Source organism: Vespula pensylvanica, chromosome 17 (genome assembly GCF_014466175.1).
Source record: "Vespula pensylvanica isolate Volc-1 chromosome 17, ASM1446617v1, whole genome shotgun sequence".
NCBI classification, from domain to species: Eukaryota; Metazoa; Arthropoda; class Insecta; order Hymenoptera; family Vespidae; genus Vespula; species Vespula pensylvanica.
Genome location: NC_057701.1, coordinates 3,969,752 through 3,997,364, shown reverse-complemented (window position 1 = coordinate 3,997,364; position 27,613 = coordinate 3,969,752). Strand labels below are relative to the sequence as shown.

Below are 27,613 nucleotides of genomic sequence, written 5' to 3'. Positions count from 1 at the left end.
TGATGATGATGATGATGATGATGATGAAGGAGAAGAAGAAGGAGCAATAAGTATGGTAATCTATGATAGTATTCGATGCGCTTCAATCGTCTAATCAATTCTGAGAACGACAATATATTTTGGTATGTATCTCCTAAAGGTTAAGCAAATAATGTGTGAAAACGAATGTTCTTAGAGAGAGAGACAGAGAGAAAGAGAAAGAAAAGAAAAAAGATATACGAAAAAAAAAGAAATTAAAAAAAAAAGAAAAAATAGAATAAAAGAATAAATCGAAATTGGATCTTTGTGCAATCGTATATCGTCGCTTTGCTACTCTCTCTTTTTTCTTTGGTTATGTATATGTGCCATGCGTGTAGTGTGTGCACTCTATTTGGATAATCAGATTCACCTTTCAAGTTTTAAAAAGGTCAAAAGTTCTAAACATCACTTAATATAACAATGATTCATATTCGTTCGTTCAGATTTTTTTTTCACACAATAATTTCATCTGTTAAAATGTATTTTTAAATTACGGTGCAAGAGGTACATACATTATAGAAACGACACGTAACATAATTTTGTCTGATAGAAATTACGTTTAGAACTATATTTTATAACAATTAGAAATATGAAGAAGAATATATATATATATATATATATATATATCATTTTTTTCTTTTTTTAATGACTCAAGAAAAATAGCTTGAAAGTGGATCGATATTTAAACATGATTTAATGTTTACTAAATATATCTGTGTATGTATGTGTATATACGTGTATATATAATATGTATGTGTATATACATACATACATACATACATACATACATACATACATACATACATACATACATACATACATACATACATACATACATACATACATACATACATACATACATACATACATACATACATACATACATACATACATACATACATACATGCATGCATACCTACGTGGGTGGGTGCGTCATATGTATGTGTATGTATTTACTAATATGAACTCAATCAGCAAATATACAATTATTATTATTAATTAATTAATCACAGAAAGAGAGAAGTAACAGATTTCATTGTATGTTTGTGAGAATGAATGATTCACGATAAAACACATTCAAGGGCCTCTATGTATGTTAGTATTACATATTATTAATAATGTTAATTGCTGTGAAAAAAATCTTAGAACATTTCCGATTACGAATTTTCAGGAAGTAGATAAATAAATAATTAAATAAATAAATAAATAAAAAATATATACGAGAAATATTCTTCGTCGAATGTATATTAAAGAATTATATATATTATATACCAACGTATAAATATATAAAAAAGAAAAAAAAAAGAAAAAAAAAAGAAAATATTGGACAAGTGTTATCGAATAAAAATAATGTAATTAATCTGTGTTGACAATCGCCAATGTTCTGAGCTTAGAATGATCGATAAAGAAAAAACAAGAGAAAAGAAAAGATAAAAAAGCGTCTTATACCATCACGTGATTCTTGAGTTTTTAATCGTCACACACGATATATAAATAAATAAATAAATAAATATATACATACGGAGATTTATAATGGGTCTTGCAGAATCGTCTATATTAAATAAATTATACGGCACGTTCATGCGCTTCTACACACACATATCCACACACATTATATATTGAAGGAATACGTCATTATTGAGTAATCTAATTGTGTATCTTATTGTAATAAATACAGGAGTTTGCACTTATTTTCTCAACGCAGAAAAGGACATGCATTTCGCTGTAACAATTATTTATTTATTTACTTATTCATATTTCGCAACTATATAATACGTTCAGTATTCGTTAAAATACTGCGATTTTAGAAATATGTAAACTTTAGATTTGTAAAATATATTTTATTAACGCATATTTTCCTTCTATTTTTAATGTAAATATACAATTCTAACGACGAGGAGAATCTACGTGAAACTCCAACGAACATTATTTTCAATCGTTTGTCCGAGAGATAAATTTAACCAACATTTTATGATGGTATGTAACACAAATATTTATGGATGCAGTTACAAGAAATATACTGCTGATACGTTCTTTATTTCTCTCTCTATATATAATTAATCATTTGCGAATTCCGGATGTAGTTGATCTCTTTTGTAAATAGTTCTTATTAACTAAGTTGAGCATAAATAAATGGGCTCGAGAAACACACAGATCTCTCTTTTTCGTTCATAATAAACGATTATTAAAGAAGATATATATATATATATATGTGTGTATATTTTTTTTTAATGATCGCAGCGTAAATTTTGCTTTATCAAGAATATTCGTTATTATTATTTATTGTAATAATTGTTTGTTAAAATAATTAGTTATATATAAATTAGGTACATACAAGGAAATGTTACAAATAATTTATTAATGATTGCAGTGGTAATTTTTTTTTTGTCGAGAATAATTCTTATTATTATTTATTGTTATAATTGTTTATCAAAATAGTTAGATATGTTAGATATATAGATATATTCTATATCCGACATGTTACTTAATTGTATATATATTAAAAATTTTATTACTATGGTAAGTATTACAACTAATAAAAAAGATTCAATATGATTTATATAAATATTTTTTTTAAAATTCTTTACGCATATTGAAATTTCTTCGGACCCTAAATATACGGTCCTAAGAGCTCAATGTACACGATCAGGTCGCCATCTACACTAAATTTTAAACTATTAATTTTAATATACATCAATGTGATTTACTATATACATATACATACGCGTTGTCTTTATGAATTGAAATATTTAACTTAAGTTTGGCATGCAAAACAGGATTTTAAATATATAATCTTAACTTGAAAATTTTCTCGCCAGATGGCGAATCGATAAAACTCAAAGCTCAATAACGTAGTTATAAAAATCCGAAAAGGGTATTATCCTTTTACAGACTAGAAATGTCTGATTTTACACTATTAGGTAGAAAATATATATATGTATAAATTTGTTATATTATTATATTTATAATATTAATGCTCAACAATAATAAAAGTAACCTAACAATATCTCGATTATATAATCTTTGATACATTATGATGTATTACTTGACGCAAATAAAACTCGTGAGTTATATGTTATTGACAGCTTTTAACAATGTTATTAATGTTACAATATTATTATATTTTATTCTTTGATATATAATACTATCATAATTATGATTTCAGTTATCAAACAATTTCAATGAACTCTTTATATAATGATGGAAGTAATATAATTAATTAGGAATTTATCATTTCTATAAAATCTTATATACGTGAAGTTACAAGTTAAGAATAATGGGTGATATAAATGAAAAAAAAATGGGAAAAAATGAAAATCATAAGGAGGAACAAATTTCATCTGCATCAGAAAGTAATTTTTAAGTTAATACGAAAAAGTATACTTTATAAATCAGTAGTAACATATATTTATTAAGTTTACCGAACTAATTTAAATTTTTTAAACTATACAAAATTTTCTTTTTATATATTTTCTCATATTTTAGATACTCAATCTACTGATATTCAATCAACAAATATAAATAAAGAACAAGCGGAAACCAATAAATCTTCAGAAAAAAGCAAAAATATAGAAGATATTGATGGACAGGTAAATAATTTTTTGTATTGCGTATAAACAATTTTTATAATATATTTTAATACATTGATGCTTATAATATAATCTAGCAATCATCGACTGTACAACGAGATACAGAAACAGTAAAACAATTAAAGAATCAGTTAGAAACTTTAATGAATTCTCTGGCTACATTATCCGCAGAAAAATCAAAGATGGAAGCTAATTTTCAAAATGACAGAAAACAATTAAGAATGGAACGTGAGGAAGTAAGATATTGTAAAATACTTTCATAAATATTGACTACTATTTGATATTATTTCTATATTATGTGATTATGAATTTTATAAAATATATAAATGTAGAACCATGTAATTTACATAAATTTCTAATAATTCTACTTAAATGTTTAACATATGTCTTACAATAATCTTTGTTATATAGTGTGAGAAAGTAATTAGAGAATTAAAGGAAAAATTAAAAAAAGGGCAAAATCACAATATATCTGAAATAGAACATGTGAAGTGTAAATTAATCATGGAACGCCATGAAAGAGAAAAAGAAAAAGCAAATCATGCGTCTACAATAAAGTATGTAATAGTACAAGTACAACGGTGATTAATGTAAATGTGCTCATTATGTCTTTACAACGTAATAAGTTTTTCAGGGAACTACAAAAGATGTTAAACGAAGAACTTCGTAATAAAGAGCAGTTAGAACAGCAATTGAAAAATTTATTTGCCAACAAAACGCAATGTAAAATTCTCGAAGCAGAATTAGAAATAACCAAAAATAAGTTAAAACAAGCAGAGGAAGCAGCTAAAGAAACACCACCTCTTCTTCTTTCATTGCAAGCTGAAATGGTTGCTATGAAGAAGCAACATCGTTATGCTATACTTGAAGTAAATAATATTATGTCATACCATTTATTATATCTCAAACTACACTATATAATTCAGTTTTATTGTTAAATCATTAAGGAACAGAGAAGAGCAGCAACTGCAGAGCAACAAGCTAGAACATTAGCTATGACTCATGAAACAAGAGTAGCTGGTTTAGAATCTCGCTTAGCTGAACTTTCTGAAACAGTAGGAGAATATGATAGATTAAGGCAACAAGATCAACGTTCTATTCAAAATCTTAAGGACCAATTATCTAATATACAAGATGCGGAACACAAAGAATGTGTCAATGTGCCAAACGAACCAGAAGAAATAATTTCTAAAATAAAAATCCTATATGGACATTTATTATATTTAGACAATAAAAAAGATGATTCAGCTTATGTAGAATGTAAGTAAATTATTAACAGTTAAAATTAAATTAACAGATACATAAAAAATTAAATTTTTAAATAAATTGTAACTATGTTGAACTTACAGCATTGTTAAAACATTTGGAGTTAAATGGTAAATACAAAGATTCTGAATATAAAGAAAAGTATGAAACTCTATTACAAGAATTTAAAATGCACAAAGAGCAAGTACTAACTAAATACGATGTTGATACAAGCCTTTTACGTAAAGGGCATCAACAAACTTACAACTTAATGGATTTACGTGATAAAGAAAATAGTAAAACTCAATTACATTTACTTAAAACTCATAATAACAATTTAGAAGAAAGAATACGTACATTAAATAGCAAATTAATACAGAAAGAAAAAGAATTGCAGATAAAAATAGATTATTACCAACAGGTAAATTTTTTAACATACATATTCAACGTATGTGTGTGTAAATTAATGTTGAAATATATATAAATATATATATTTTTTTTAATATAAAATGATATATATCAAAATTTACAAATTTACAGTTATTACAAGAAGAACGTGCCAAATCAGAACATGTACTATCACAAAAAGAAAATGAATTTCGTAGTAAAATATGTACATTAGAACAACAATTACTGCGTCAAAGAGAACGATCCGTCGCACTTGTTCAAGAAAAAGAGAAAGAAATCTTAACATTGAAAGCATCATTTCATGCATTAATACCAAAAAAAGATTCTTCTTTCCGGGAAGGTGAAAGAAGTGTAATAAAATCCGAAAATAAATCAGAATCCTCAGGCGATATAGTAACAGGATTATTAAATAATGATAGTCCTCCTATATTGCATTATACTCAAGAATTAGCAAGACATGAAGTGCAGATATCATCGACTAGAAAGAGAATATTAGAATTGGAGGCATTATTAAGAGAAAAAGAAAGACAATTGCTTCATGTAACTGAGAAACATAAAGAAGAATTAAAAACTGTACAAACACAAGTGGCAAGGTATTTGTTCATTCACAATTATTTAATATATACAAATAGCAAATATATATTTTTTACATGTTCTTACAATTCAGATTGGAAGCATGTAAATCTAGAGAAGGAGCAAATTTAGAATATTTAAAAAATGTACTTATCAATTATTTAACTACAAATGATTCGTCAAGTAAGCGACATATATTAAATGCTATATCTACAGTTTTACGATTTACACCAGATGAGTTAGAAAAGGTCAATCACGCTAAATAGTTTTTGGAGTTTCAGTAAACAGGTAAACATTATTACAGAAAACATATCTCTATTCTTTTATATTTTCTCATTATATTTATATTATTTCATAGATTAAAGTAGTTAATAGAATATTGGTGAAATAAATAAAATTGATCAAGATATATATACAAATTAATAATTATTTATTCTGCAGAATCATTTTTATCAAGTTTTTCAGTACTATCTTTAACAGGTTTAATTGGAGATTCTATTTCTAAAGTAACAGGTCCATTATTTTGTATACTAACTTGCATCATAGCTCCAAATATACCATCTATATAAAACAATAAAATTACATAAATATTATAATCCTTTATTCTTTTTATAACTTGCAATATACCAGGTATTTTTGTTTTATAATAATTAAATTAAAATAATTACCTTTAATTAATTCTGGTTTATAGTTTTTACCCAACTCGTTCAAAAAATTTTTATAAAATGGTTCCGACTCTTGTGCTGGCATTGCTCTATGGAAGTCAAGCTTATTTCCTTTTAAAACATGATACAATGTAAATTGACTGATACACAAAATTTCGTACTGTTTATCCATAACACTGGCACTCCATTTCTTGTTGTCATTCTCAAAAACCTTTATATTTAAGATTTTTTTTACTCTAAAAAAGCATTATACAAAATGAATGACAAAATATATTATGTAAAGTGAGATTTTAATACGTATTATTTAAATAGAAAAATACAATAAGTACATATACTTTATGTCAGCCAAAGTATCACCTCTTGTTATACCGATTAATATACAAAGCCCATTTCCAATACTGCTGATAACTTTATCATCCACTAAAAACAGAATATGTAAAGATAACATATTTTGTAATTAATTTATACTATGTATATATAATATGTATATAACCTGTAACAGAAGCACTTGTTACGCGTTGTATTACTGCTTTCATATTCTTTAAATCTTTATAATTAATTTTTTATATAATTTTTCCTATTACTAATTGTATCTTAATTAAGTCTTATCTTCATTTTATATTGTATGTACATTTTTTTAAGTTTATAACGTTAACACACGAAACTTCGACGTGATGAAATTCGACCATTCGTAATATAATACGCAATAAGATGCACGTCCAACAATAGCATACATTTAATTCAGAAAAAGTTTTAATGGATTTTATCAATTACTGATTATAAGTTTATCTGAAAAATATCAAATATTAAATTTAATCGTAAAGCGATAAATACCGATTCCAGTTCACATAATTTTGACGTATCTACAATAGAGTGCGCTCTTGCATATCCGCATCATTACATACACCGTTTACTATCTTACAAAAAGAGAAGCCGCATACTTACACTGTCCATCTTTTTAATATAAGATCTTATTACGTTTCCAGAATGTAAGTAAAGGAATATTAACCTGTTAAATAAAATTTAAAGTAATAAGAGTATAAATATTTATACGTTTTGATATTTAGCTAAGAAATCGTGCAGACTAATCGTTATACTATATTTTCATTTTCTTCATTATTTTTTTGTGTACAAATAAACATATTTAACCTATAAATTTTCTAAGACAAATTATTCTTATATTGGAAGTAAGATTAAATACAAATGAAACGATACAATGTATATTTGTAATGTATCTTCTCTAGAAACTTTATAAAAGAAATAAATTTCTATTTTTTATTATTTCTATCAGACGTTAAAATAAAAAAATTTTTATTGTCTTCTATCGTAGATACTTAAACATGTCGGAAACAGATAATGTTGGGCAAGAAGTAGAGGTACCTGCTGAACCTGATGCAGTGTCAGAAGAAGATAGACAGTATTTACTGGAGTATGTAAAGGAAACTGAACAAAGATTAACAAACAAAGAAGAAATTAGGGCTGCTAATTTGAATCCTACAAGACCACCAGACACATATTTCAGTAAATTGGACTCCAGTCTTAAGAGAAATACAACGTTTGTCAAGAAACTTAAAAATTTTAGTATGACTCAATTAGATGCTGTTCTGAAAGATATGGCTAATTTAAATTTAACAAAATATGTTAGTGAAGTTGCTACTGCATTAGTTGATGCTAAATTGAAGATGAATGATATATCGTCAGCAATTAAAGCTTGTAGCTTTTTACATCAGACATATGCAGAGTTTTCTGCTCACTTCTTCGAAAACTGGCAAAGAATACTATCCTTAAAAATTGGAGAAAAAATTGCTAATCCAAGTAAACTAAGAGTAGATTTACGATTTTATGCGGAACTTGTAAACGCTGGAATTTTTACGCACAAACAGGGTTTACCACTTCTTGGCTCTGTATTAACAGTTTTAATTAACATGGATAAAGAGGAACACAATAATGCAAGCATTATATTAAGTTTTTGCCGTCATTGTGGAGAAGATTATGCAGGTCTTGTCCCTAGAAGGGTAAGGGAATTATCTGAAAAATTAAATATTGCGATACCTAAAAGCAAATTACTTTCTCCTGACAAACAACAAAATGTAAGATTCTTATTACGAGATTATTACAATTCATTGTGTAAACATCTGTTGAAAGAACACAAAGAACTTCAAGCTTTTGAAAAACAAAATCGTAAAATTTTACAAACCAGAGGTGAATTGAGTGCAGAAAGAAAAGAGAAATTAGAATCCCTTCAAGTATCTTATGAACGTCTCCTTAATGGAGTACAAAGTTACTCTGATACCTTAGATGAACCAATACCTGAACTTCCTGTAGATATTGAAATGAAGGCAGAAGCTGAGGAAACATTAAAAATGATTAATGAAGGGGAAGAAAATAGCATTTTGGAAGATATGTGGGGAGATGAAGAAACAAGACGATTTTATGAAGTATTGCCTGATTTAACAGTATTTTTACCAGGATCATATTTGAAAGAAGTACCAAAACCTGATGTTCCTATTACGGAAGAAACTTTGGACGAAGAGATAACGTTTGATGAATTAGAAGAGACTGAAAAAGTGGATGAACCAGAAGTGGAAACAGAGGAACCTCAAGTTTCCAACATAAGTAATAAAATATTGTTGGATGCATTTCTTAGTCACTTGCCAAATTGTGTCAATCGCGAGATGATTGATAATGCAGCAGTTGATTTTCTTATAAATTTGAATACAAAGCATAATAAAAAAAAATTAGTAAAAGCATTATTTGGTGTTTCTAGGATACGCTTAGATTTGCTGCCATTCTATTCTCGTTTAGCTGCAATTCTATATCCTGTAATGCCAGATGTAGCAAATGATTTGTGTTTAATGCTGAAACATGATTTCAAATATCATGTTCGAAAAAAGGATCAAATTAATATTGAATCAAAGATAAAAGTGGTACGCTACATAGGAGAGCTTGTAAAATTTAAACTTTATTCAAAAATAGAAGCATTATATTGTCTGAAAGTATTACTTCATGATTTTACTCACCATCATATTGAGATGGCATGTAATTTGTTAGAGACTTGTGGAAGATATCTCTTTTGTTCTCCTGATTCTCATCAAAGAACAAAGGTCTATTTGGAACAGATGATGCGTAAGAAGGCTGTTACTGCATTAGATTCCCGTTACGTAACAATAATTGAAAATGCATATTACTTTGTAAATCCTCCTGAATCAACTGGTGGAGTATCTAAAAAAGATAGACCTCCAATTCATGAATTCATTAGGAAACTTCTCTATCAAGATCTTTCTAAAACAAATACGGATAAGGTACTTAAATGGATGAGGAAGTTAGACTGGGAAGATGAAAGTGTATCTTCGTATGCTATAAAATGTCTCACCGCTGCATACAATGTAAAATATTTAAATATTCGATGTGTTGGAAGTTTGTTAGCTGGACTAGTAGCACATTATGAAACAATAGGTCCTCATGTGGTAGATGGTGTATTAGAAGACATAAGACTGTGTATGGAAATTAATTTGCCTAAATACAATCAACGTCGCATTGCCATGGTTAAGTATCTTGGAGAATTATATAATTATCGTATGGTTGAAAGTGGTGATATCTTTAGAACTTTGTATCTGTTAATTACATTCGGTGTCAGCATGGATCATTCCGTTCCAAGTGTTCTTGATCCACCCGATCACTTATTTAGAATTAGATTAGTATGTACACTTTTAGAAACCTGTGGACAATACTTTAGTGGAGGTTCAAGTAAGAAAAAGCTCGACTACTTTTTGGTATTCTTTCAAAATTATTATTGGTTTAAATATACAGATCCTATATGGACTACTGAAAATCCCTTTCCAGTAGGAATAGATTATATGTATCGAGATACGTTGACAATGCTTAGACCAAAAATGCAACTGTTTCAAAGCTATAAAGAGGCACAATGTGCTATAGAAGAATTAAGGAATATATTGTATCCATCCCTAGGAAGTACCGCTACAGAAGACATTGAGCATACAGAGGGAGATTCTGATATGAGTGTAATCGTAGAAGGAGATGAAGAATTGCTTGTGACATCTGGAAATGGAAGTGGTGATGCTAAAGGAATGGGAGATTTACATTTTGAAGAATCTGAAGATTGTTCAGAAGCACAATCTGAAGAAGATTGGACAGCAGAAGCGGAAAGAGACGATACCATGGGAACTCAGGAAAATACTCAAGGAGATCAAAGTCTATCAGAAGGTGGTACTGAAGGAGTTATAATGGATGGTACTGAATTAAATGCTGCTCTTCCAGCAGGTCCAAAAAAGATGACTTGTCCCGAAGATGATGATTTTCTTTCTGCACTTGATAAAATGGTTTCTGATAATATACAGGATAGAATGCGTGACGCTGTCAAGCCGCAACAAGTTGATATATCTGTACCATTACATATAAAAAGTACAAAAAAAACGTATGAACAATTGCAAGTGCAATCATCTGATAATTCTACTGTGGACTTCATACTTATGCTGAGGAAGGGTAATAAACAACAGTATAAAAATTTAGCTGTGCCAGTATCATCAGAATTAGCTATGAATCTTAGAAATCGCGAACAAGAACAAAAGGAAGAGAAAGAACGTGTAAAAAGATTAACTCTGAATATAACAGAAAGACAAGAAGAGGAAGATTATCAAGAAACTATAAATCAAGGTACACGACCGGTAACAGTAAATCTAAACAGAGAACGACGACAAAAGTATAATCATCCCAAAGGCGCACCGGATGCTGATCTTATATTCGGTCCAAAAAAAATTCGGTAAATCCATGCGGCAGTTGCTCTAAAAAGTAATTATTTTGAACTTTGTGAGCACCGTGTAGTCTCACTCCATGGAATTTCGACCAATGTGAAACAGTGCAATTGTAATTATACACCATATCTTCTACTTTTAATTAAAGACGTAATATCTATTGTTTGTATAGATTCGTCTTTTCTTCGTTTTGTTATTAGCATTAAGAGTAGTATTGTTGGATAATATGTGAATGGATGCACGATTGCATGTAAAAAAATGTTAGGGAAAAAATGTTACAATCAAGTGAGTAAAATCGTAATATACTGAGAATAATAGTTCTCCAAATACTTCGATGTAATACTTATGATTAATCTTATTTTCTAATGTTTCATATAATATGCTCATCATGACTAAGAACTCTTGTGCACAAATAAATACTTCTATAAAAATTGTCAATGCAAAATGCATTTTTCCCATCATAGGTAAGATTTAATGATAGAAGAAATTGAATTATTAACTATTTGTGCATATACAAAATGATCAGTTATATTTAATGTATACCTATTTATTTTTTACCTAAGAAATTATCACCATGTACAAAATGAATATAAATAAATGTTAGGTGCTTTTACGTTCGACGCAGTTTTGTCTTATAGCTTGCAATAACGATATTACATATCTACCGAAATATATGAAATCGATAATCATATAAAGTAATACTAAATGCGTGTCAGCATATGTTTTTATAATCTCAATTTATGGGTCCTCTTCTGCATCCTCAAACTGACCTGCTTCAACGTCCATTGGTTCGTCAGCTTCCGTGCCATTGCTGTGATTAGCTCCTATTTGTTCTATGGAAAACGGATTCGTGATAAATTGTTTAAAAAGATTTATAACAACGTCATTAAATATTAAATAGGTTACCAGTTGGTAATATGTATGGAGCATCACCAGCACCGACTTCATAATATTCAAAGTCATCTTCTTCTGCGTCTTCATAAATGTCTTCTTCAGCTTTAAATGCATACATTTGAAATATATATGTAAGTACTAATAAATCGACAAAGTACAATATGTCATACGTATCAATTACCATCAGAGAAACTATCTTGTGGATCTGGATGGAGAGCTTGACATTGATTCATTGCTTCAAACATCGCATCCAGATTATTCGTGTCATCAGGTACAAAACTCATCTCCGTCATAGGGGTATCTCCCTCCTCATCTTCGTTTTCTGAACCATTATCAGGGGACGGCGGTAATGGCACGTCTGCAAGCGAATCGATTTGAATGGTGCGTATTGGCGATGTACTATCATTATACTATTTTCAACATATCTTTTAAAATATTCAAAATCATCGGAAGAAATATATTTATAAGATATACCTGGAAGGTTGTCCACCATAATGTATAAACATTGCCTAGGATGAACCTGTTGATCTCTTGAGATAGCGTGTATAGAAATATGAGGGTACTCGAGAGAAAATCCTTGTTGCGTATCGCTGTCTATCCAGGATAGTAAACTGCCAATGTCGATTTACATTAAAAAAATGTATGGTGATCAGAAATAAACTATTATACCTTTCTGTAATATAGAGAGTGCCTTTTCCCACCTCCCTAGCATTAATGTATACAGTGGTGTTTGGTTCTTCATGACGGATGCCTTCCTGCGGTGCTAGAAAGCTGCTAAGCACTACCATTTTTCCACCTGTAACGTTTGTACATACGTGTTCCTTGATTGAGACATTTTGAATTAGATTGTAAACCAGTTTAAAAATAGATATCACAAGTAAATCGTGATATTACGAGAGTAAGATTCAAACCTATGAGACACTTGAGGTTATACTACATCTATGAGAGTAACGTAAATAAATGATTCGTTCGAATCTCTGAAGTGTAATTTATCAGAGACAATTGGTGTATGTTTTTCAACGGTGTAGGTCCATATTAAGGATGAATTAGGCTGATACCGGGATTTTGAAGAGTGAGTCAACGTCAACGGTGCCGAAAATATACAGTTACGCGTTAAATAGGACTTGAGCTCGACAAATCTATATTTTACAAAGATGCTTAATTGTCAAAATTCATTGGCATTAAGTTCTTTGTAAATACTAATATTTACTCACAGCTCTTGCCTTATCTCTTTTACACTACGCTATTGTAAACACGACACACGATGTAAAAATTTTTACGACTTGAATGTATGCGTATTTTGAGCTAAGACGGTGACTGCTGATTCCCTAACTTCAGATTGCTTCCGACTGACTGATTCAGACCTATCGCACGTTCTTTCACTTTCAATTGCAATTTGAAATTTTACGCGCGAAAAACAATATCGATGATTTACAAATGAAATCGAAAACGATAACTTTCCGAACTGTAATTTCAGTTTAAAGAAAAAAAAAAAAAAAAGAAAAAAAAATTAAATACCATTTCTATTAAATTCGAATAAAAAATTATATAAATCTTTTGAAAAAATAATGATTGAACTGTTTCAAGATTCGACGATAAGAGAAGAAATTACAGATAAAAAAAAAAAGGTAGAATGCCGTCTGAAAATGTTTTATTAAGATTACATATGGCAAGCGAGGCTTTTGTTTCCAATTCCTCGGACTGAAAATTCATCTTCGTAACAGTTTTACGTACATACATACATACTGCCAATAGAATACAAAGTGTTTTTGCAGTTTCCTGTATTTAATTCGCTACTTCAAATTACCTTGGAGATGTCACTTTGACACGTTCAAACTCTTGTCCAGATATCTCTTGTGCGAATTATTTTTAATCTTATAAATCTGTACTATGCGAATACTACGCTTTGAACAATAACCTGGACTGAGCAACATAGTAATTATAGTATTTTCTTTAGGACGATACCTCCTTGAATGATGAAATGCAATGCTACATATCTCTATCATGATATTAAAGAAATAAAAAAGGAAGGAAACTTCTGTAAAAGAAATGCTACTTAAAATGCGTTCTGTGACGATATAAAAAAATAGAAAGGAAAAAAATTAATAAAAAGAAGTAATAAAGTTGTGCGTAATAAAAGTAAATACTATAATATAATGCATCATACTCAGTAGTACTTTTATGTTTGATTATAATGGCATCGCGTATCTCGAATCAATGATTCCTGAGTATTTCAGATTCATTCGCGAATGTTTTTTAAAGCAAATTTCTATACAAGAGAACAATAGGGATACAATTTATAATAGAATTAAATAGCTATGCTACATAATGGATCATGACTAAATAGTACTAATGTTAATTGTGCATGTTTCATAAGTCGTGTCCATGGGTAACTGTATTTTGTTACTATTTCAAAGGGCACAAGTTCCAAAAAGAGACAATGCACAACATGTAACATGTCAGTCGATAACATTCTTGATATGTTTTATATTTTTAAATATAGTAAATATTATCTCCAAGTAAGTAATGTAATATTACCAATATTAATAGTAATAATAATAGAAGCAGTAGTAATTGTAGCAGTATTAGTAACAGCAATAGGAGATATTAGTATTTGGAAGGTAGTAGTAACAATGGTAATGACGGTGATCATAGTAATAGTAACAATACTAGTGTTCGTAATAATGGTTTTCATTTATCAGTTGGATGCTGGTAGTAGTGTGACGTGTGGTCGAAATGTAATAGTATGATAGAATTAGAGTGATTAACGCGGTGGTGTCATTAGTAACAATAAGTTTAAAGCACAGATCATTACATACACCACTTTATGAAAAAGGGGTGGGATAAGAGAAACGTTTTGTTTAATTTAACGACACGATCGAATAATAAATAACAAAATGATGTATCCATTTTGTAAGATACGCAAAATAATATTGAGAAACATCGAGTATAATAATATCTTTCTCAAACTCAAGTATCGAGTTTACGCTTGATTCAAACAAATATTTAGACGTATACACACACACACACACATATATATATATATACATATACGTACATACATATACATATGTGTATATAAACATATTAAAGAGAAAACATTCAAATATACACGCTGTATGCATGTAAATATGATTAGTGTAAAGAGTTAGAAGAAACGTTTTTATGTACAATTAGAATAGTCATAGAGCAACAATGATAAGTAACATCAAAAAGATGATGTTTTTGCTAACTAAGCTCGAAATAAATATCTAAAAAGCAAGCCATTAGCTTGTCAAACCGCTATAATTCGAGACGATCTGTCTTTCATCTTGTCCTAATGTAAAAAAAAAAAAAGATCTTATTCGCCGCATGTTCTCCCCTTTGGAACTTCACCCTTTGTATCATTTTTTTATGTCATTCATTCGCACATCTCTCTTATACCGTAGATACAAAAGTCCTAAGAACAATGCTCTTAGGTATTCTACAAACAAACTTAGGTTTGCAAGGTATTTGTAATTTCTCGATGCACGGTTACCAAGTCTTGTATAAATCCAGCTAATCTGGCATTCAAAGTTTCCAAGTTTTGTTTCTGAACTTTGTTTGCACATAAAGCAAGTTCTAATTGTTCTTGGACAACGTTTAACATATCACGCAATTCGGTATTTTCCTTTTGAAGGGCCTAAAAAATGAAATGATATGACTTAATTTAAGGAATCGTCGCAAAATATCACGACATTACGTACCACAAAATCTTTATTTTTTGTAGCCATAGTAAGAGCCTTTATTTCTTCATTTCGAGTTCTTAATTCACTTTCCAGTGCCTCCACTCTTAGCCTCAACGCTTCACTATTCCCTTCTGCTATTTTTCCAGCTTCTAGTTCTGCATATTTTGCTTTTACCCTGGCATTTTCTTCTTTATATAACTGCAATTGTCTCTTCCACTCATCCACATTAGCTGTTGACTCTTGGAGCGCGCTTGTTAATCTAGCGTTGTTCGTTTTAAGAGTAGCCAATTCAACCTGTAATGCAGGCCATATTGTAAAAATTATGGAAAATCGTTAAAATTAAAATGTATTTACATTCCTATTATTCTTTTATCCTGTGCATATGCATGCTCTGATGTAACCAGAATTAGTATTGAGCATGTAGGAGCATATTGTGCTACAAACATACCTCCCATTTTTTGGCATTAGCAGAACTTTGAGCTAAAGCAAGCTTCAACCTGTCATTTTCATATTTCAGCTGCATCTCTGCCGACTGTCCAGCTTGCGTCGAACCAAGTTGGGCTGGTTTCCCTTGGTGCTGCGGGCTTTCTGTACTCTGCTGAGAAACACTTTGTGATCTTGAATGGACTGCATTTTTCAATTCATCGTCCGTTTTATTTTGACAACTGCCAGGTAAGGGACTGCTGCTTACCGAAGATACACTGTTTTGAGCAGAGATCATGTTTGCATTTGGATTAGGATTATTCGATGCCGACACGTTAGAGTTGATCATCGAAGAATTTGGTGGATCTATAAGATCCTGCTCCGAAGAAGGCATTCCTGATCTTGACGTGATTGGACTAACATTTGCACTAGTAGCTGGCGTAACCGACGAGCTGTTTGACTGTAGCTTAGCACTAGCTAACTTAGTTGCTTCTTTCACTTCGTGAAATTTTTCAATAAACTGTCAAAGTAAAGTTGTACCAGATGTATTTATAAAATGTTAAAGATAATAAAGTCGTGTAGATAAACGTAATACAAACCTTGCCTAACTCTGCTTCAGAGGAAAATCCTAAACCATATACAGTATTAGCCCTGACATCCGACCATTGACCAAATTTTTGCGATGTTTTTGTAAATGTCATGTTTGGTGTAATAGTGCTGTTTATTACTGCCTAAAAATATAGAGTAAAAGAATGCATATTATTTTCACGAAGAATACTATGAGGAATTTCAAGGAGTGTTGACAAAAGAGTCACCTTTGATCCTTCAACAGATATTATTCTATAGAGACTTCTAGTTGAATCATAAAAAAAAGACACAGAAACTGCAGCTGTTGAGGCAGATACCCATGAACGTTTAGTTTTAGGATCGATATGAAATACGTGCGCCTTGCACGAGAAAATTGGTTGTTCACTGTAATTAATAACGGGAGGTTAGAATATAAAAAATATTTGGAAGATCCATGTATACGTAATCCCAATTTGGATCAACAGTAATTGTAAATATGTTTCTTCGCTCGGGATTTTCACATTGCTAAGTTTTTCTTTCAAAGCAGTTCTTGTTGCTGTTTGTGCAGATGTTCCATTGTGCAAGAAGATAAAACAGTTATCGTTTTGTTAGAAATAAGGAAATGAATTTGTTTATAGAAATTGACAAAAATACAGATCCAGTTTGAATTTCAATAGGTTCGATTTCATTCCGGAGGAAGTTCAGGAAATAAGTGTAAAATAAAATCATATCGTTAAGAATTCTCTTACAAAAGATAACTATATTTCTGATATAGATTTTGCGATTACTACAAACAATACATGCAGTTTGTACAATTTAAATGCAAACAAGCATCGAGGAATCAAAATAACATTTTGCCAATAATGATTCTATTGAAATTTACAATAAAATTATAATATTTAGCACAAAAAAATTAAAAATTAGTTAACTATGTAAAAACGTTCATGCCTATTCATGCGAATAAATAGAAACATAATCGCATTATGCGGTTCATCTGAAAAGAAAAAAAGATATATCATACATTTATCACCATAAATATATATGCATTATAATTCAGAGATCGATAAGAAAATTTCAATAAATTATCTTGATAGAGAGATAAGACAATAGCGAATGACAAATAAGAAATTTAAATGAAAACTCATCAATTTTTAATAAAATATAATAAAAGAAAGAAGATCACACAATGTGTTATTGTTTATATCATACAAAACTTTTACATGACTTTTTCAAAGCAAGTCAGTTTTTACGATAAGGCCGCTCTACAAAATAAACTATTTTTTACGGGAAGATCATGTATATCAAATTTGGCTAGCCCACTAGAGTTAGATAAAGGCCACACTGAAAAAAAAAAAAAGAGGAAAAATAAGAAAGGTTATTCTCGTACAGTTCTTTTTCATATGTACAAGTCGTTTTTATACGTATCAGTGATAAAGTAGCGCAACAAAATATGGAGGATGAGTTTTAACCAGAATGACCTATTTTATATAGACTGATAAAGTCGACTGATTAATAAATCGACAACAATTAATCCGAATGTACGACGTAAAAATTGATTTTCGTATGTAGACACATTACACACCCTTGAGAGGTGACGCGAGTTCTCACCGTATTCACTTACCCCATTATTTCTTTACTCGATAACGTGCAAATAAGAGTTACTCCAACAAATATTACAAATCCAATAAAGTTTCCGAGGGAAAGGATCGCAGAGTATTCTGATATTTGACTAGGAACCCCTGTGCGAAAAGCAGAGACCCACCAGTTGACAGCCGCCATCGGCCAAATTCTATAGCGAGTGGCAATGGTTACGCGATATCATGAAAGTAGACGAACTTTCACGACACCTGGATTTAATCGATTTTCTACAAACCGTTACGTCCACTGAACTTATCAGTTGGATGTATTCTACGTCGCACAATCTAGAGACCGTGCAACGTTAACCAATCATAAACCTTTTCGCTGGTGCTCTCATTTTAAGAGAAAACACGAGAGAATTTAATTGGTTCGACTAGTCTCCTGACACGAAACACGAAATTTAATTTTACTTTTATTTTACTTTTATGTACCGTCTGCGATTCATTTCATTCGCGCGCGCGATCATTACAAATTCTTAATAGACGATAACAAAAATTTGTCAAAGGAGAATCAAACGAATCATTGGTAATACCCTCCGTGATAATTACAATATGGCAACCTCCTCTATGATTGGCGGATGATGACAGGATGCCTAAGTAAAATCATCGGCGATGTTTTCTTTCTGTATTTGACAAATAAAAGGGTCTCGTCGTAAAATTACCGAACGCATCAAAGAAAGCATCTATCTCATCGAAGTTGGCAACGATCAAAGCGGTATCTTTTTTACGCCGTATACAACGTCGATTCTAGAGGCGGTTTTCGCATTATACTATCTCGCCTCGTCGATCGTGCCTTTATGAAGCAGGGGAGGGTGGTGGTAAACGAAAGAGATCGTCTGGAGCGATACCTGGGTTTCTGTTTCCTCGTAGAGCGAGCGCTTTACTCGCGAAGCGAGACAATGAAAGTGCGGCACGTTGAGTGGGTGTCGAGTTGGAGGGGGGACAGCACCATGAGAGAAAGAGGAGGAAAAGGTGTTACGATGGAGTAGTAGGAGAAGGTGCGCGCGCGAGATTAAGAGAGAAAGGTATATAGAGAAAGAGAGGGAGAGCGAGCGAGCAAACTAGGGAACGCGCGCGCGAGAGAGAGAAAGGGCAGCAGGAGGGCAAAAGTCGTTCCTTTTGCGAGTCGTGTCATGGCTGCATCGTCGTCGTGAGAGAAAGAGAGACTGGTAGCGTGCGCGTCGACGGAGAACACGGGAGAGAGAGAGAGAGGGAGGGAGGGAGAGAGGGAAGAACGAGCGCACGAGAGAGAGAGAGAGAGAGAGTGCGTGAACGAAGAAAGAGAGGGAGTAAAAATCTGGAGATAATGAAATGACGGTGCGTTCGAGCGAGTAGGCGCGAAAACGTTAGTGCGCGCTAAGAAATCGGGTGCGTGGTGTCCGATTAAACGAGAAGGAAAGAAAGAAAGAAAGAAAGAAAGAAAGAGTGAGTGAGTGAGTGATTGAGTGAGCGAGAGCAAGAGAGAGAGAGAGAAAGAGAGAAGAGAAAGAGAGAGAGAGAGAGAGAGAGAGAGAGAGAGAAAAGAATCGACGACGTGTTTTTCCCGATGCGGAAGCTCGTCCGAGCATACGCGATAGAGGGTGCTTTCGCGCGTGCTTAAAAAACCACTCTCTCCTTTCTTATCGCGTTATAACGATGAACAACTTCAACTTCAGTGAATTGTGTTGCCTGTTTTGCTGTCCGCCCTGCCCATCGAGAATCGCCGCGAAGCTAGCGTTCCTACCGCCAGAACCAACGTACACGTTTATCGAGGACGAAGGCTCCTCGAAGTTTACGATCTCTCTGTCGGAACGCGCTGAGTGGCAGTACAACGAGAGAGAACTGGAATCGGTCGAAGGTTTTTACGCGAGGACGTCTAGGGGCAACCGTATAGCATGCGTTTTCGTACGTTGTTCGGCAACGGCACGTTTCACCTTACTATTCTCTCACGGGAACGCCGTCGATCTTGGCCAGATGTCTAGCGTCTATCTCGGACTTGGCTCCAGGATAAATTGTAATATATTCAGTTACGATTATTCGGGATACGGATTGTCGAATGGCAAGCCTTCCGAGAAGAACCTCTACGCCGACATAGACGCTGCGTGGCACGCTCTAAGGACGCGATACGGTATCAGCCCGGAAAATATAATCCTCTATGGTCAAAGTATCGGAACCGTGCCCACCGTCGATCTTGCAACAAGATACGAGGTTGGCGCGGTCGTTCTGCATTCGCCGCTCATGTCCGGCATGCGTGTTGCATTTCGAAGCACTAAGAGAACTTGGTTCTTCGACGCCTTTGCCAAGTAAGCTCTACTTTCTCTCCGCTGTTTTTACTTTCTTTTCTTTTCTATCCTTTTCTCTTTCTCTTTCTCTCTCTCTCTCTCTCTATCTATCTCTTTGTATTTCTGTGTCTCTCTCTTTCTGTCTCTTTGTGCTCTTTCTTTCTTTCTCTTTCTCTCTTTCTCTCTCTCTCTCTCTCTCTCTCTCTCTCTCTCTCTCTCTCTCTCTCTCTCTGCTGCTGTATCTCACTCATTCGCACACGTTCTGCATCTCACCGATGACGCATCATTCTTACGTGTCCGTCGTCTCGTAACTAATTCATAAGTCATTCGTTTACCACGAAAAATGTACTTTCATTTCTGTATAACATGTTCGAACGAGACGCAGCGTGCGATAGAATTGGAAGAAGTATATATATATATATATATATATATATATATAGACAGAGAGAGAGAGACATAGATCTATGTTGACGTACACGTGCTCTCTGCTGATTATAACAACGCTATACGAAAAAGCCGTTATTACGAATCTCGCTTCGTGACGTTCTTTTCCAATCCGATTATTCAATCTTTTTGCAAATACGCTTTGGGAAGCAACAAAAGTTTGGTTTTCGCGTCACGGAAACCTATGAATCGCTGCACATTGCTTATCGCAACTCGCTAATTGGTATTAACTTTTGTTCTACATATATCGCATGCGTGTCGAATGAAAGATTGTATTAACACAAAAGATTTTTTTTTTCAAAAACACAAAGCGCATAGTCATTCTTATAATTGGAATTGTTGTATAGCATTGTTCGGAGTCATCATAATATTAAAATTATTTCTCATTCCAACGATTTGTTTACCTTACTCTATATCGACGCGTTCCTTTTGTGATTACAGTATAGATAAAGTACCCAAAGTAACATCTCCTGTTTTGGTTATTCATGGTACTTCGGACGACGTTATAGATTTCAGTCATGGACAGGCTATTTACGAAAGGTGTCCGAGAGCAGTGGAACCGTTATGGATCGATGTACGTATTTTATGCTTTTAACGTATATGTAATAAGAATAAGAATTTATCTTTCGCATAGACTCGTCCTTAACGTTTTCTTCTTATCGCAGGGGGCTGGTCACAATGACGTAGAACTGTACAATCAATATTACGAACGGCTGAAGCAATTTGTAAGCATAGAATTGGTAAACTGACGGCGACTCAGCCTCTCCCAGAGTCAGGGGGGGCCGGGAGGTGGAGATACGCAAGTTAGTAGTCAGAGTCGTAGTACCGCAAATGATTCAAATACCATCAGCTCGATTTCAACGAGTTCTCTGACCGAAAAACTTGTCTAGCAGTCACCTCCCACAGGGGAGAAGGCTCCTGTCCTCCCCTGTGATAAAGAGTCATCTTTTGCTTCTGTGGACGACGTGGTCCTCGCCCGTAAATTACCTTTTGCTTCTTTGGCCGATAGCCAAGAAATTTATTTTAAACAGATCTCAAAGAAAAACCGCTCTAAAAATGGGGATCCGTGTTTGGATGGACGTATTAAGAAACCGAATGTAGAGGCCGACTTAAAGAATCCAATGCAGAAAAGTTATTCTACCACTACAGTGGAAAAGGAACAAGGTAAAGCAGAGTTGGAGAGTGCTAATAGTTGTCACGATGTTAGAACAAATAATACTGGCCTATCTACCAAAAAGTTAGCGAGCTTGTCGAAATATTACAAGTATGTGGATGGAAAATTAAAGCCAATTCCCTCATTTTCAAATGCTTCTGCAGGTGCTAAGAAAGGCAGTACCGATTTAAAGGATACTCATAGTAATGTCAAATCGGACAAAAAGAATCCCTTGTCGCAATTTTATTACAACGGCGTAGAATCTACATTTGGTTCGCACTGTCCACCTAAGAACTGTAAACAACGCTTACGTACTTCGATCGTGGAGGGTATTACGAAGGGGAAGAAGATCGACGAAAAGGAAGATCGCAATCGCAGCGCAAAGTATCGCGAGCCTGCTGCGAAAAAGTTTTTGTGGAGTGGAAATTTTCATCCCTTAAGAAATCTTGGCGCTAGAACGTCGCTGACTGTAGAACCCGATAAGATCACCATAACCCCGTCGAAATATTCGCCATGCGCTAGTAGGCTCGCAGCCAGTTCGAAAATATTGTCAAACGATTTAGGTGCGAATTCCGACAGTCCCTTGCACGTTGCAAGATCAAGAAGCCCGTCACGGGTCGACGTACAAACAACGGATAATAATACGTCGAAGAACGTTGAAAGAACGTCGATGCAGGCCAGTTTGTCATTGAACATACAACAATTTATAAAGACTCGATGTGCACCACGTAGTAAAAGTGTGGACGACAGCTGTGTAACCTCACTGACTAGCGAAGCTACGACGCTTAGTTATTCACCCACTAGCACGGAGGTATTGTCTTTAGGAGAGGTCGGTCAGCAAACGTCGTCAGCCGAAGGCTCTGCTAGTTATTCAGAAGTGAAAGAGAAACTGGTCACAGAGTGCTCTGATAAAGTTCAAAGAGCGTCGTTAGAGACTAAGTGTTAATAACTCCATACATTTCGCCCATTGCTGTTCCGCCAATCTCTTCCATGCGTTTTAAAAGGAGAGAAGACGCAAATTTTTATTATTCGTTACGACGTCTAGGCTATATTTAACGTCAGTGATATACCGTCACACGCGACAGCATACTCACACGTTTATGAAGTTTACACTCCATTTCCACGAATGTGAAAAGATATGTGCGTATAGCGCGCGCGCGCGCGCGCGCATGCATCTCTATCGTATCACGTATTCTACCTATAAAACTCGTGCATGTCCTCTGTGCATGCATGCGCGATGTGTAAACGGAATTTCCATGCGACACAACTGCGAAACATACATTGATGTTACAAATATTCCAAGTATTATTATTTCTATTGTTTTTTTTCTTATCTAATTCTTTTTATGATCAATTCCGTAGATTCATCATTCTGCATGTATAGATAGAAATGTTTCCTTTTTCCTTCTTTTTTTTTCTTTTGTATTCCTTTTTGTTAGATTAGCGGAAGAATTTCTACCGTGATTGTGCAATATATACATTTCTCTTATACTTTCGAATTTGTTATTAGAAAGAAAGATAAAAAGGACAAAAATTTATCGTACCTGTGTCTACAGTGATTGCGTTTATTACGTGATACAATAATAACGCGGTGGTATTCCTTCCGTTTTATCCGATTATTCTTTAGATCTTTTTTCTCCCCATCGTTTCTTCGTTACTATTTTCTTTTTTTTTTTTTTTTTTTAAACGCAGTAACGTCTATGAATATATACGATACACGAGTATGCGACATTATTGCGTGGATCTAGCTGATTGATCAAAATGTTGTCTGCCAGGAGGTATGGTTCGTGATACTGTTATCATTGTATAATGATTATATGATATATTTATATATATATACGTATTTATACATACAATGATTATATAATGATAATGCGATAGCATGTGAAGCAAGAATCATACTATATTAATTTAAACATCGTACGAATAAAATGATACTCTTTTATAAAGAAACACAAGGTTAGAAATAACATAAAAGATATTTAATGAAAAAGAAAATTCGAAAAAAAAAAAAAATATGGAAAGAGGTCATCTCTGTGAGATGTTGAAATATCGCTTATCAATACATAAAAAAATACGTTTTGTCTGTATCGATTGACAAGTTGAGGTTCTTAGAAATCGCTAAATAGTTTTTCTCTCGATGATCATTCTTTTGCATAATTATTATTATTATTATTTTTTCTTTTGTTTCTTTTTGATCGTGTATACAAAAGAGCGATGAAAAGAAGCAATGTGATTTTAAAGAGAGAGTTACGCTTTCGTGATAAAGTTTACAAAGAAATCTGTGGTAGTAAGGGCTGAGATATATCTTCCAAGATAGTAAAGATTCTCTTTTATAGGATAAGATGGAATAGAAAATAACGTTTGACGTGTTGCGAGGTCATGTACGCGATTTCTAACGGTCAGCGTTTTGCGTGTACCGTTGTAACGAGCGTGTCGATCGTGACGTGAAAGAACGTAAGCAACAATAATAAAGAACGGAAATAGCTAGGGACAATATAACTGCCAAATTTGACTATGAATTAGTTAACTTCTAAAGAGGCGAACCGTGTGTGAAGGATCTTGTCTATAGGTATGTTTCTCGTTAGTATTTTTATATCTCGATAATGTATATAGAGTGCAATTAGACATCTTCTTTATTAGTGGTACGCATTAACTACACACACACTCACGGCGATAGTTGCGAAGATATTGAGTGGAGCCTATGGAATAAAGGATTAAAATAAAAAATAAAAAAACAAAAAAGGAGGTGATTGAAATAAAATAAAAAAAAAAGAAAGAAAAAGAACGGAAGTTGGACGTTCGAGAATGTTCGTAGCAGCACACAAAACACACACACACACACACGTACACACACGGGCGTAATTCCATTTTAATGATTAGACTTACTAAACTCTTGAACGACCTCACTAATTTTATATATATACATATATAATATAGAGAGAGAGATTATATATATATATATATATGTATATGTAATGTATATTTATCTATATATATATATATATATATATATATATATATGTGTGTATATGTAGACAAATATATGTACATATATATATTAAGATTAAGAAGAATATAACGTTGATAAGTGGCTACAGTCGCCTTGCATCGCATAAAAAACTTAATTTAAATACCTACATCGTTGAACTTTTCATTATCGATCGTACCATAAATATCTCTTATGATTCGTATTGATAAGAAGAAATTCGAATAAAAAAAAAGAAAGAAAACCAAAACGGTTTGTTTCGAGCGGCCGTCATTCTCAACCTTCCATTGTGGTAATATATCGAAAGTACTTGCCGTTTGTTGAATATGGAGATCGGATGGTAAAGAAGGTCGCTACCATTTTGATCAGCGGTATTATAATTCCACTCTAGTGTATTATTCTGTTTTACTTTTGGAAATTTTTTTTATTACTTTCTTGATTGTATACTTTATGAATTTTATAGTTTTTATCATATGAAAATAAATGAAAAATGAAAAGAGAAAGAGAAAAGAAGAAAAACTATCCACGTAAGATTTATAAAATCACAAATCTTTTATTATTCGTCGATTCCAGTTTTATGGAGTTTCAATGAATATTTCTTTCTATTCGCGTGAATCGTAGACTTTTTCTTTTTTACATTCAATAAACTATAAACGACGTTCTTCCAACTCTGTACTCTCGGACAATAGAGATTCATCGAATACACACACATACATATAAACAAACAAACACACGTGTATACTTATATCGATTTCGATTGTTAAAAATTTATCCATTTGCAACGATCTCTTCGTACGTACAACGGTGAGCGACCAGAGTGTAAAGGAAATTGTTAAAGGTTATCCACGCGATTCACAATCATCGTTTATCAATGCGTACACATTCATTCCATTGGCTCCCCTTGTAAGATTATACCGATCTAATAAGTATTTCATAAATCGTGAAGAAAAGACATTTACATTGTTTCGTGTTCGATAAGAAAGGAAAAAAAGCAAAAAAAAAAAAAAAAGCAAAACATACACAAGGAATTTTGTACGGCGCACGACAATTTAAACGTATATGTTCGCATCCTTTCCTTTTATTTTTTTTTCTTTCTTTCTCTTTTCTCTCTCTCTCTCTCTCTCTCTCTCTCCCTCATTTTAACCTTCCCCTCTCTGTCTTTCTCTCTCTGTCTCTCTTATTCTTTGCTTTGTTCTCAATCCCCTTTTTTACTCTCTCTCTCTTTCTCTCTCTCTCCCCCCTCCCTCTCCGTTCGTCTATCGCGTGTAGTGTAGTAGTATGATCGACCGGTTTTCGAGAAGCACTTTTCGTCTTTCATCTTCGCATCCAGCGAGAAAAATGATGCTCCGTTTGTGCTGCGTATACGTCGCGAGTGTAACGACTATCACGATGGCACAACATCGGTATTTCTAATATTGTACATAATAGCGTCTAAGCGATGTATTAGGAGTAACGTTATCTTATTTTGTTTTTCTTGTTTTTCTTCGGTCGTGTTCAATCGTGTATTCACAGGGGTAACATGTGAGAGAAGGAGAGCTCGATTTTTTTTTTTCTAGATATAGAGCGCTTCCATCGGTCGAGAATGAGTATAAACGTAAGTTCGTGACTATCGCAGCTTTTTCTTCGAGAACGGGAAAAGAGTAAGGATAAGAGAGAAGTAAAGAGAGAGAAAAATGAAGGATGAGATCGACCATCTCGTACGAATATGCCGAAGATTTATTGCTAATTTAATGCGGAAAAATAGTTACAAGGGATTATTTCTTACGATAATAATGTAGAGAAAGAAAAAGTAGATTAAACGATAAGAGAGAGAGAGAGAGAGAGAGAGAGAGGAGGGAGGGGGAGGGAGAGAGGGAGAGATATATAAAGAAAAGTTTGAATAGAATTAGAAGGGAAGGTAGGAAGAAATAAAAGAATGAAACATGTAGGAATAGAAAGAAAGAAAAAAAAAAGAAAATACTTCTAGATAACTCTGCGAGGGTTATTTTAGAATTTTATACTTCCATCACACTCGACTCGAGCGTACTGTATATGAGTACATTGCGAAGTACTTTATTAATCTTGTGAAATGTTAACACGATGTATAATTAAAATGTAAATTACATGTTTAAGCACAGATATCACAATGGTGTTGTCTCAATTATCCGCCATCTTGACGATCCGTACTTTGCGTCAAAAAATTATTTGCCCAAAAAGAATTGCTTCTGGAGAGTTTCAATGGTCTTTATTGACAGTTCTATTCTATTTTCGAACGAATTTACTTTGGTA

The 27,613-nt window shown here is 32.9% G+C and overlaps 7 protein-coding genes across 14 annotated transcripts; 4 read left to right on the top strand and 3 right to left on the bottom strand.

Moving 5' to 3' along the window:
* Positions 1-2,520: 2,520 nt before the first annotated feature.
* LOC122635052 (GRIP and coiled-coil domain-containing protein 1) lies at positions 2,521-6,243 on the top strand. Its single transcript, XM_043824809.1, has 10 exons — positions 2,521-3,082; positions 3,185-3,371; positions 3,505-3,608; positions 3,686-3,844; positions 4,020-4,165; positions 4,243-4,477; positions 4,556-4,868; positions 4,958-5,274; positions 5,394-5,854; positions 5,929-6,243. Exons 2-10 carry the CDS (start codon positions 3,296-3,298, stop codon positions 6,098-6,100), a joined length of 1,983 nt encoding a protein of 660 aa, XP_043680744.1. The 5' UTR covers positions 2,521-3,082; positions 3,185-3,295; the 3' UTR covers positions 6,101-6,243.
* LOC122635055 (D-aminoacyl-tRNA deacylase 1) lies at positions 6,244-7,336 on the bottom strand. Of its 4 annotated transcripts, none has more exons than XM_043824816.1 (4): positions 7,131-7,336; positions 6,829-6,919; positions 6,503-6,735; positions 6,244-6,395 (listed from the first exon to the last, which is right to left on the bottom strand). In XM_043824816.1, exons 1-4 carry the CDS (start codon positions 7,186-7,188, stop codon positions 6,265-6,267), a joined length of 513 nt encoding a protein of 170 aa, XP_043680751.1. In that variant the 5' UTR covers positions 7,189-7,336; the 3' UTR covers positions 6,244-6,264. The 4 variants fall into 4 exon arrangements, with proteins under 4 accessions (XP_043680751.1, XP_043680752.1, XP_043680754.1 ...); XM_043824817.1 differs by having other exon boundaries at positions 6,835-6,919; XM_043824819.1 differs by having other exon boundaries at positions 6,835-6,919; positions 6,993-7,251.
* Positions 7,337-7,346: 10 nt separating this feature from the next.
* LOC122635051 (regulator of nonsense transcripts 2) lies at positions 7,347-11,706 on the top strand. The gene is made up of 2 exons (XM_043824808.1): positions 7,347-7,488; positions 7,830-11,706. Exon 2 carries the CDS (start codon positions 7,840-7,842, stop codon positions 11,281-11,283), a length of 3,444 nt encoding a protein of 1,147 aa, XP_043680743.1. The 5' UTR covers positions 7,347-7,488; positions 7,830-7,839; the 3' UTR covers positions 11,284-11,706.
* Positions 11,707-11,777: 71 nt separating this feature from the next.
* LOC122635054 (methylosome subunit pICln) lies at positions 11,778-13,527 on the bottom strand. 3 transcript variants are annotated; one of them, XM_043824814.1, is made up of 6 exons: positions 13,380-13,527; positions 12,835-12,961; positions 12,640-12,776; positions 12,347-12,523; positions 12,178-12,267; positions 11,778-12,104 (listed from the first exon to the last, which is right to left on the bottom strand). In XM_043824814.1, the coding sequence occupies exons 2-6, from the start codon at positions 12,951-12,953 to the stop codon at positions 12,010-12,012; spliced, it is 618 nt and encodes a 205-aa protein (XP_043680749.1). In that variant the 5' UTR covers positions 12,954-12,961; positions 13,380-13,527; the 3' UTR covers positions 11,778-12,009. The 3 variants fall into 3 exon arrangements, with proteins under 3 accessions (XP_043680749.1, XP_043680750.1, XP_043680748.1); XM_043824815.1 differs by having other exon boundaries at positions 13,224-13,501; XM_043824813.1 differs by having other exon boundaries at positions 13,077-13,500.
* A 272-nt stretch (positions 13,528-13,799) lies between these two features.
* Positions 13,800-18,724, bottom strand: LOC122635053 (homer protein homolog 2). Of its 3 annotated transcripts, none has more exons than XM_043824811.1 (7): positions 18,484-18,724; positions 17,111-17,267; positions 16,895-17,026; positions 16,564-16,815; positions 16,321-16,470; positions 15,891-16,166; positions 13,800-15,826 (listed from the first exon to the last, which is right to left on the bottom strand). In XM_043824811.1, the coding sequence occupies exons 1-7, from the start codon at positions 18,639-18,641 to the stop codon at positions 15,641-15,643; spliced, it is 1,311 nt and encodes a 436-aa protein (XP_043680746.1). In that variant the 5' UTR covers positions 18,642-18,724; the 3' UTR covers positions 13,800-15,640. The 3 variants fall into 3 exon arrangements, with proteins under 3 accessions (XP_043680746.1, XP_043680747.1, XP_043680745.1); XM_043824812.1 differs by having other exon boundaries at positions 16,321-16,467; positions 18,484-18,721; XM_043824810.1 differs by having other exon boundaries at positions 16,321-16,815; positions 18,484-18,722.
* A 1,244-nt stretch (positions 18,725-19,968) lies between these two features.
* On the top strand, positions 19,969-22,008 carry LOC122635047 (alpha/beta hydrolase domain-containing protein 17B). Its single transcript, XM_043824791.1, has 3 exons — positions 19,969-20,781; positions 21,646-21,778; positions 21,870-22,008. The coding sequence occupies exons 1-3, from the start codon at positions 20,135-20,137 to the stop codon at positions 21,951-21,953; spliced, it is 864 nt and encodes a 287-aa protein (XP_043680726.1). The 5' UTR covers positions 19,969-20,134; the 3' UTR covers positions 21,954-22,008.
* Positions 22,009-22,232: 224 nt separating this feature from the next.
* Positions 22,233-27,463, top strand: LOC122635048. Its single transcript, XM_043824792.1, has 2 exons — positions 22,233-22,368; positions 22,522-27,463. Exons 1-2 carry the CDS (start codon positions 22,326-22,328, stop codon positions 23,301-23,303), a joined length of 825 nt encoding a protein of 274 aa, XP_043680727.1. The 5' UTR covers positions 22,233-22,325; the 3' UTR covers positions 23,304-27,463.
* The last annotated feature ends 150 nt before the right edge of the window (positions 27,464-27,613 follow it).

Coding starts and splice junctions, on each gene's coding strand:
- LOC122635052 (XM_043824809.1), top strand. CDS start 3,296: ATGGGTGATATAAATGAAAAAAAAATGGGAAAAAATGAAAATCATAAG. Junction 4,166..4,242: donor AATCATGCGTCTACAATAAA/GTATGTAATAGT, acceptor TAAGTTTTTCAG/GGAACTACAAAAGATGTTAA. Junction 5,855..5,928: donor GTACAAACACAAGTGGCAAG/GTATTTGTTCAT, acceptor CTTACAATTCAG/ATTGGAAGCATGTAAATCTA.
- LOC122635055 (XM_043824816.1), bottom strand. CDS start 7,188: ATGGTCGAATTTCATCACGTCGAAGTTTCGTGTGTTAACGTTATAAAC. Junction 6,920..7,130: donor CGTTATAAACTTAAAAAAAT/GTACATACAATA, acceptor TTCTGTTTTTAG/TGGATGATAAAGTTATCAGC. Junction 6,736..6,828: donor TTGGCTGACATAAAGTATAT/GTACTTATTGTA, acceptor ATGCTTTTTTAG/AGTAAAAAAAATCTTAAATA.
- LOC122635051 (XM_043824808.1), top strand. CDS start 7,840: ATGTCGGAAACAGATAATGTTGGGCAAGAAGTAGAGGTACCTGCTGAA.
- LOC122635054 (XM_043824814.1), bottom strand. CDS start 12,953: ATGGTAGTGCTTAGCAGCTTTCTAGCACCGCAGGAAGGCATCCGTCAT. Junction 12,268..12,346: donor ACAAGATAGTTTCTCTGATG/GTAATTGATACG, acceptor ATGCATTTAAAG/CTGAAGAAGACATTTATGAA. Junction 12,105..12,177: donor TCCATACATATTACCAACTG/GTAACCTATTTA, acceptor CGTTTTCCATAG/AACAAATAGGAGCTAATCAC.
- LOC122635053 (XM_043824810.1), bottom strand. CDS start 18,641: ATGGCGGCTGTCAACTGGTGGGTCTCTGCTTTTCGCACAGGGGTTCCT. Junction 16,816..16,894: donor CTGAAGCAGAGTTAGGCAAG/GTTTGTATTACG, acceptor TTACTTTGACAG/TTTATTGAAAAATTTCACGA. Junction 15,827..15,890: donor CAAAAAATAAAGATTTTGTG/GTACGTAATGTC, acceptor TTCATTTTTTAG/GCCCTTCAAAAGGAAAATAC.
- LOC122635047 (XM_043824791.1), top strand. CDS start 20,135: ATGAACAACTTCAACTTCAGTGAATTGTGTTGCCTGTTTTGCTGTCCG. Junction 20,782..21,645: donor TTCTTCGACGCCTTTGCCAA/GTAAGCTCTACT, acceptor TTGTGATTACAG/TATAGATAAAGTACCCAAAG. Junction 21,779..21,869: donor TGGAACCGTTATGGATCGAT/GTACGTATTTTA, acceptor TTCTTATCGCAG/GGGGCTGGTCACAATGACGT.
- LOC122635048 (XM_043824792.1), top strand. CDS start 22,326: ATGCAGAAAAGTTATTCTACCACTACAGTGGAAAAGGAACAAG. Junction 22,369..22,521: donor TACAGTGGAAAAGGAACAAG/GTAAAGCAGAGT, acceptor ATGCTTCTGCAG/GTGCTAAGAAAGGCAGTACC.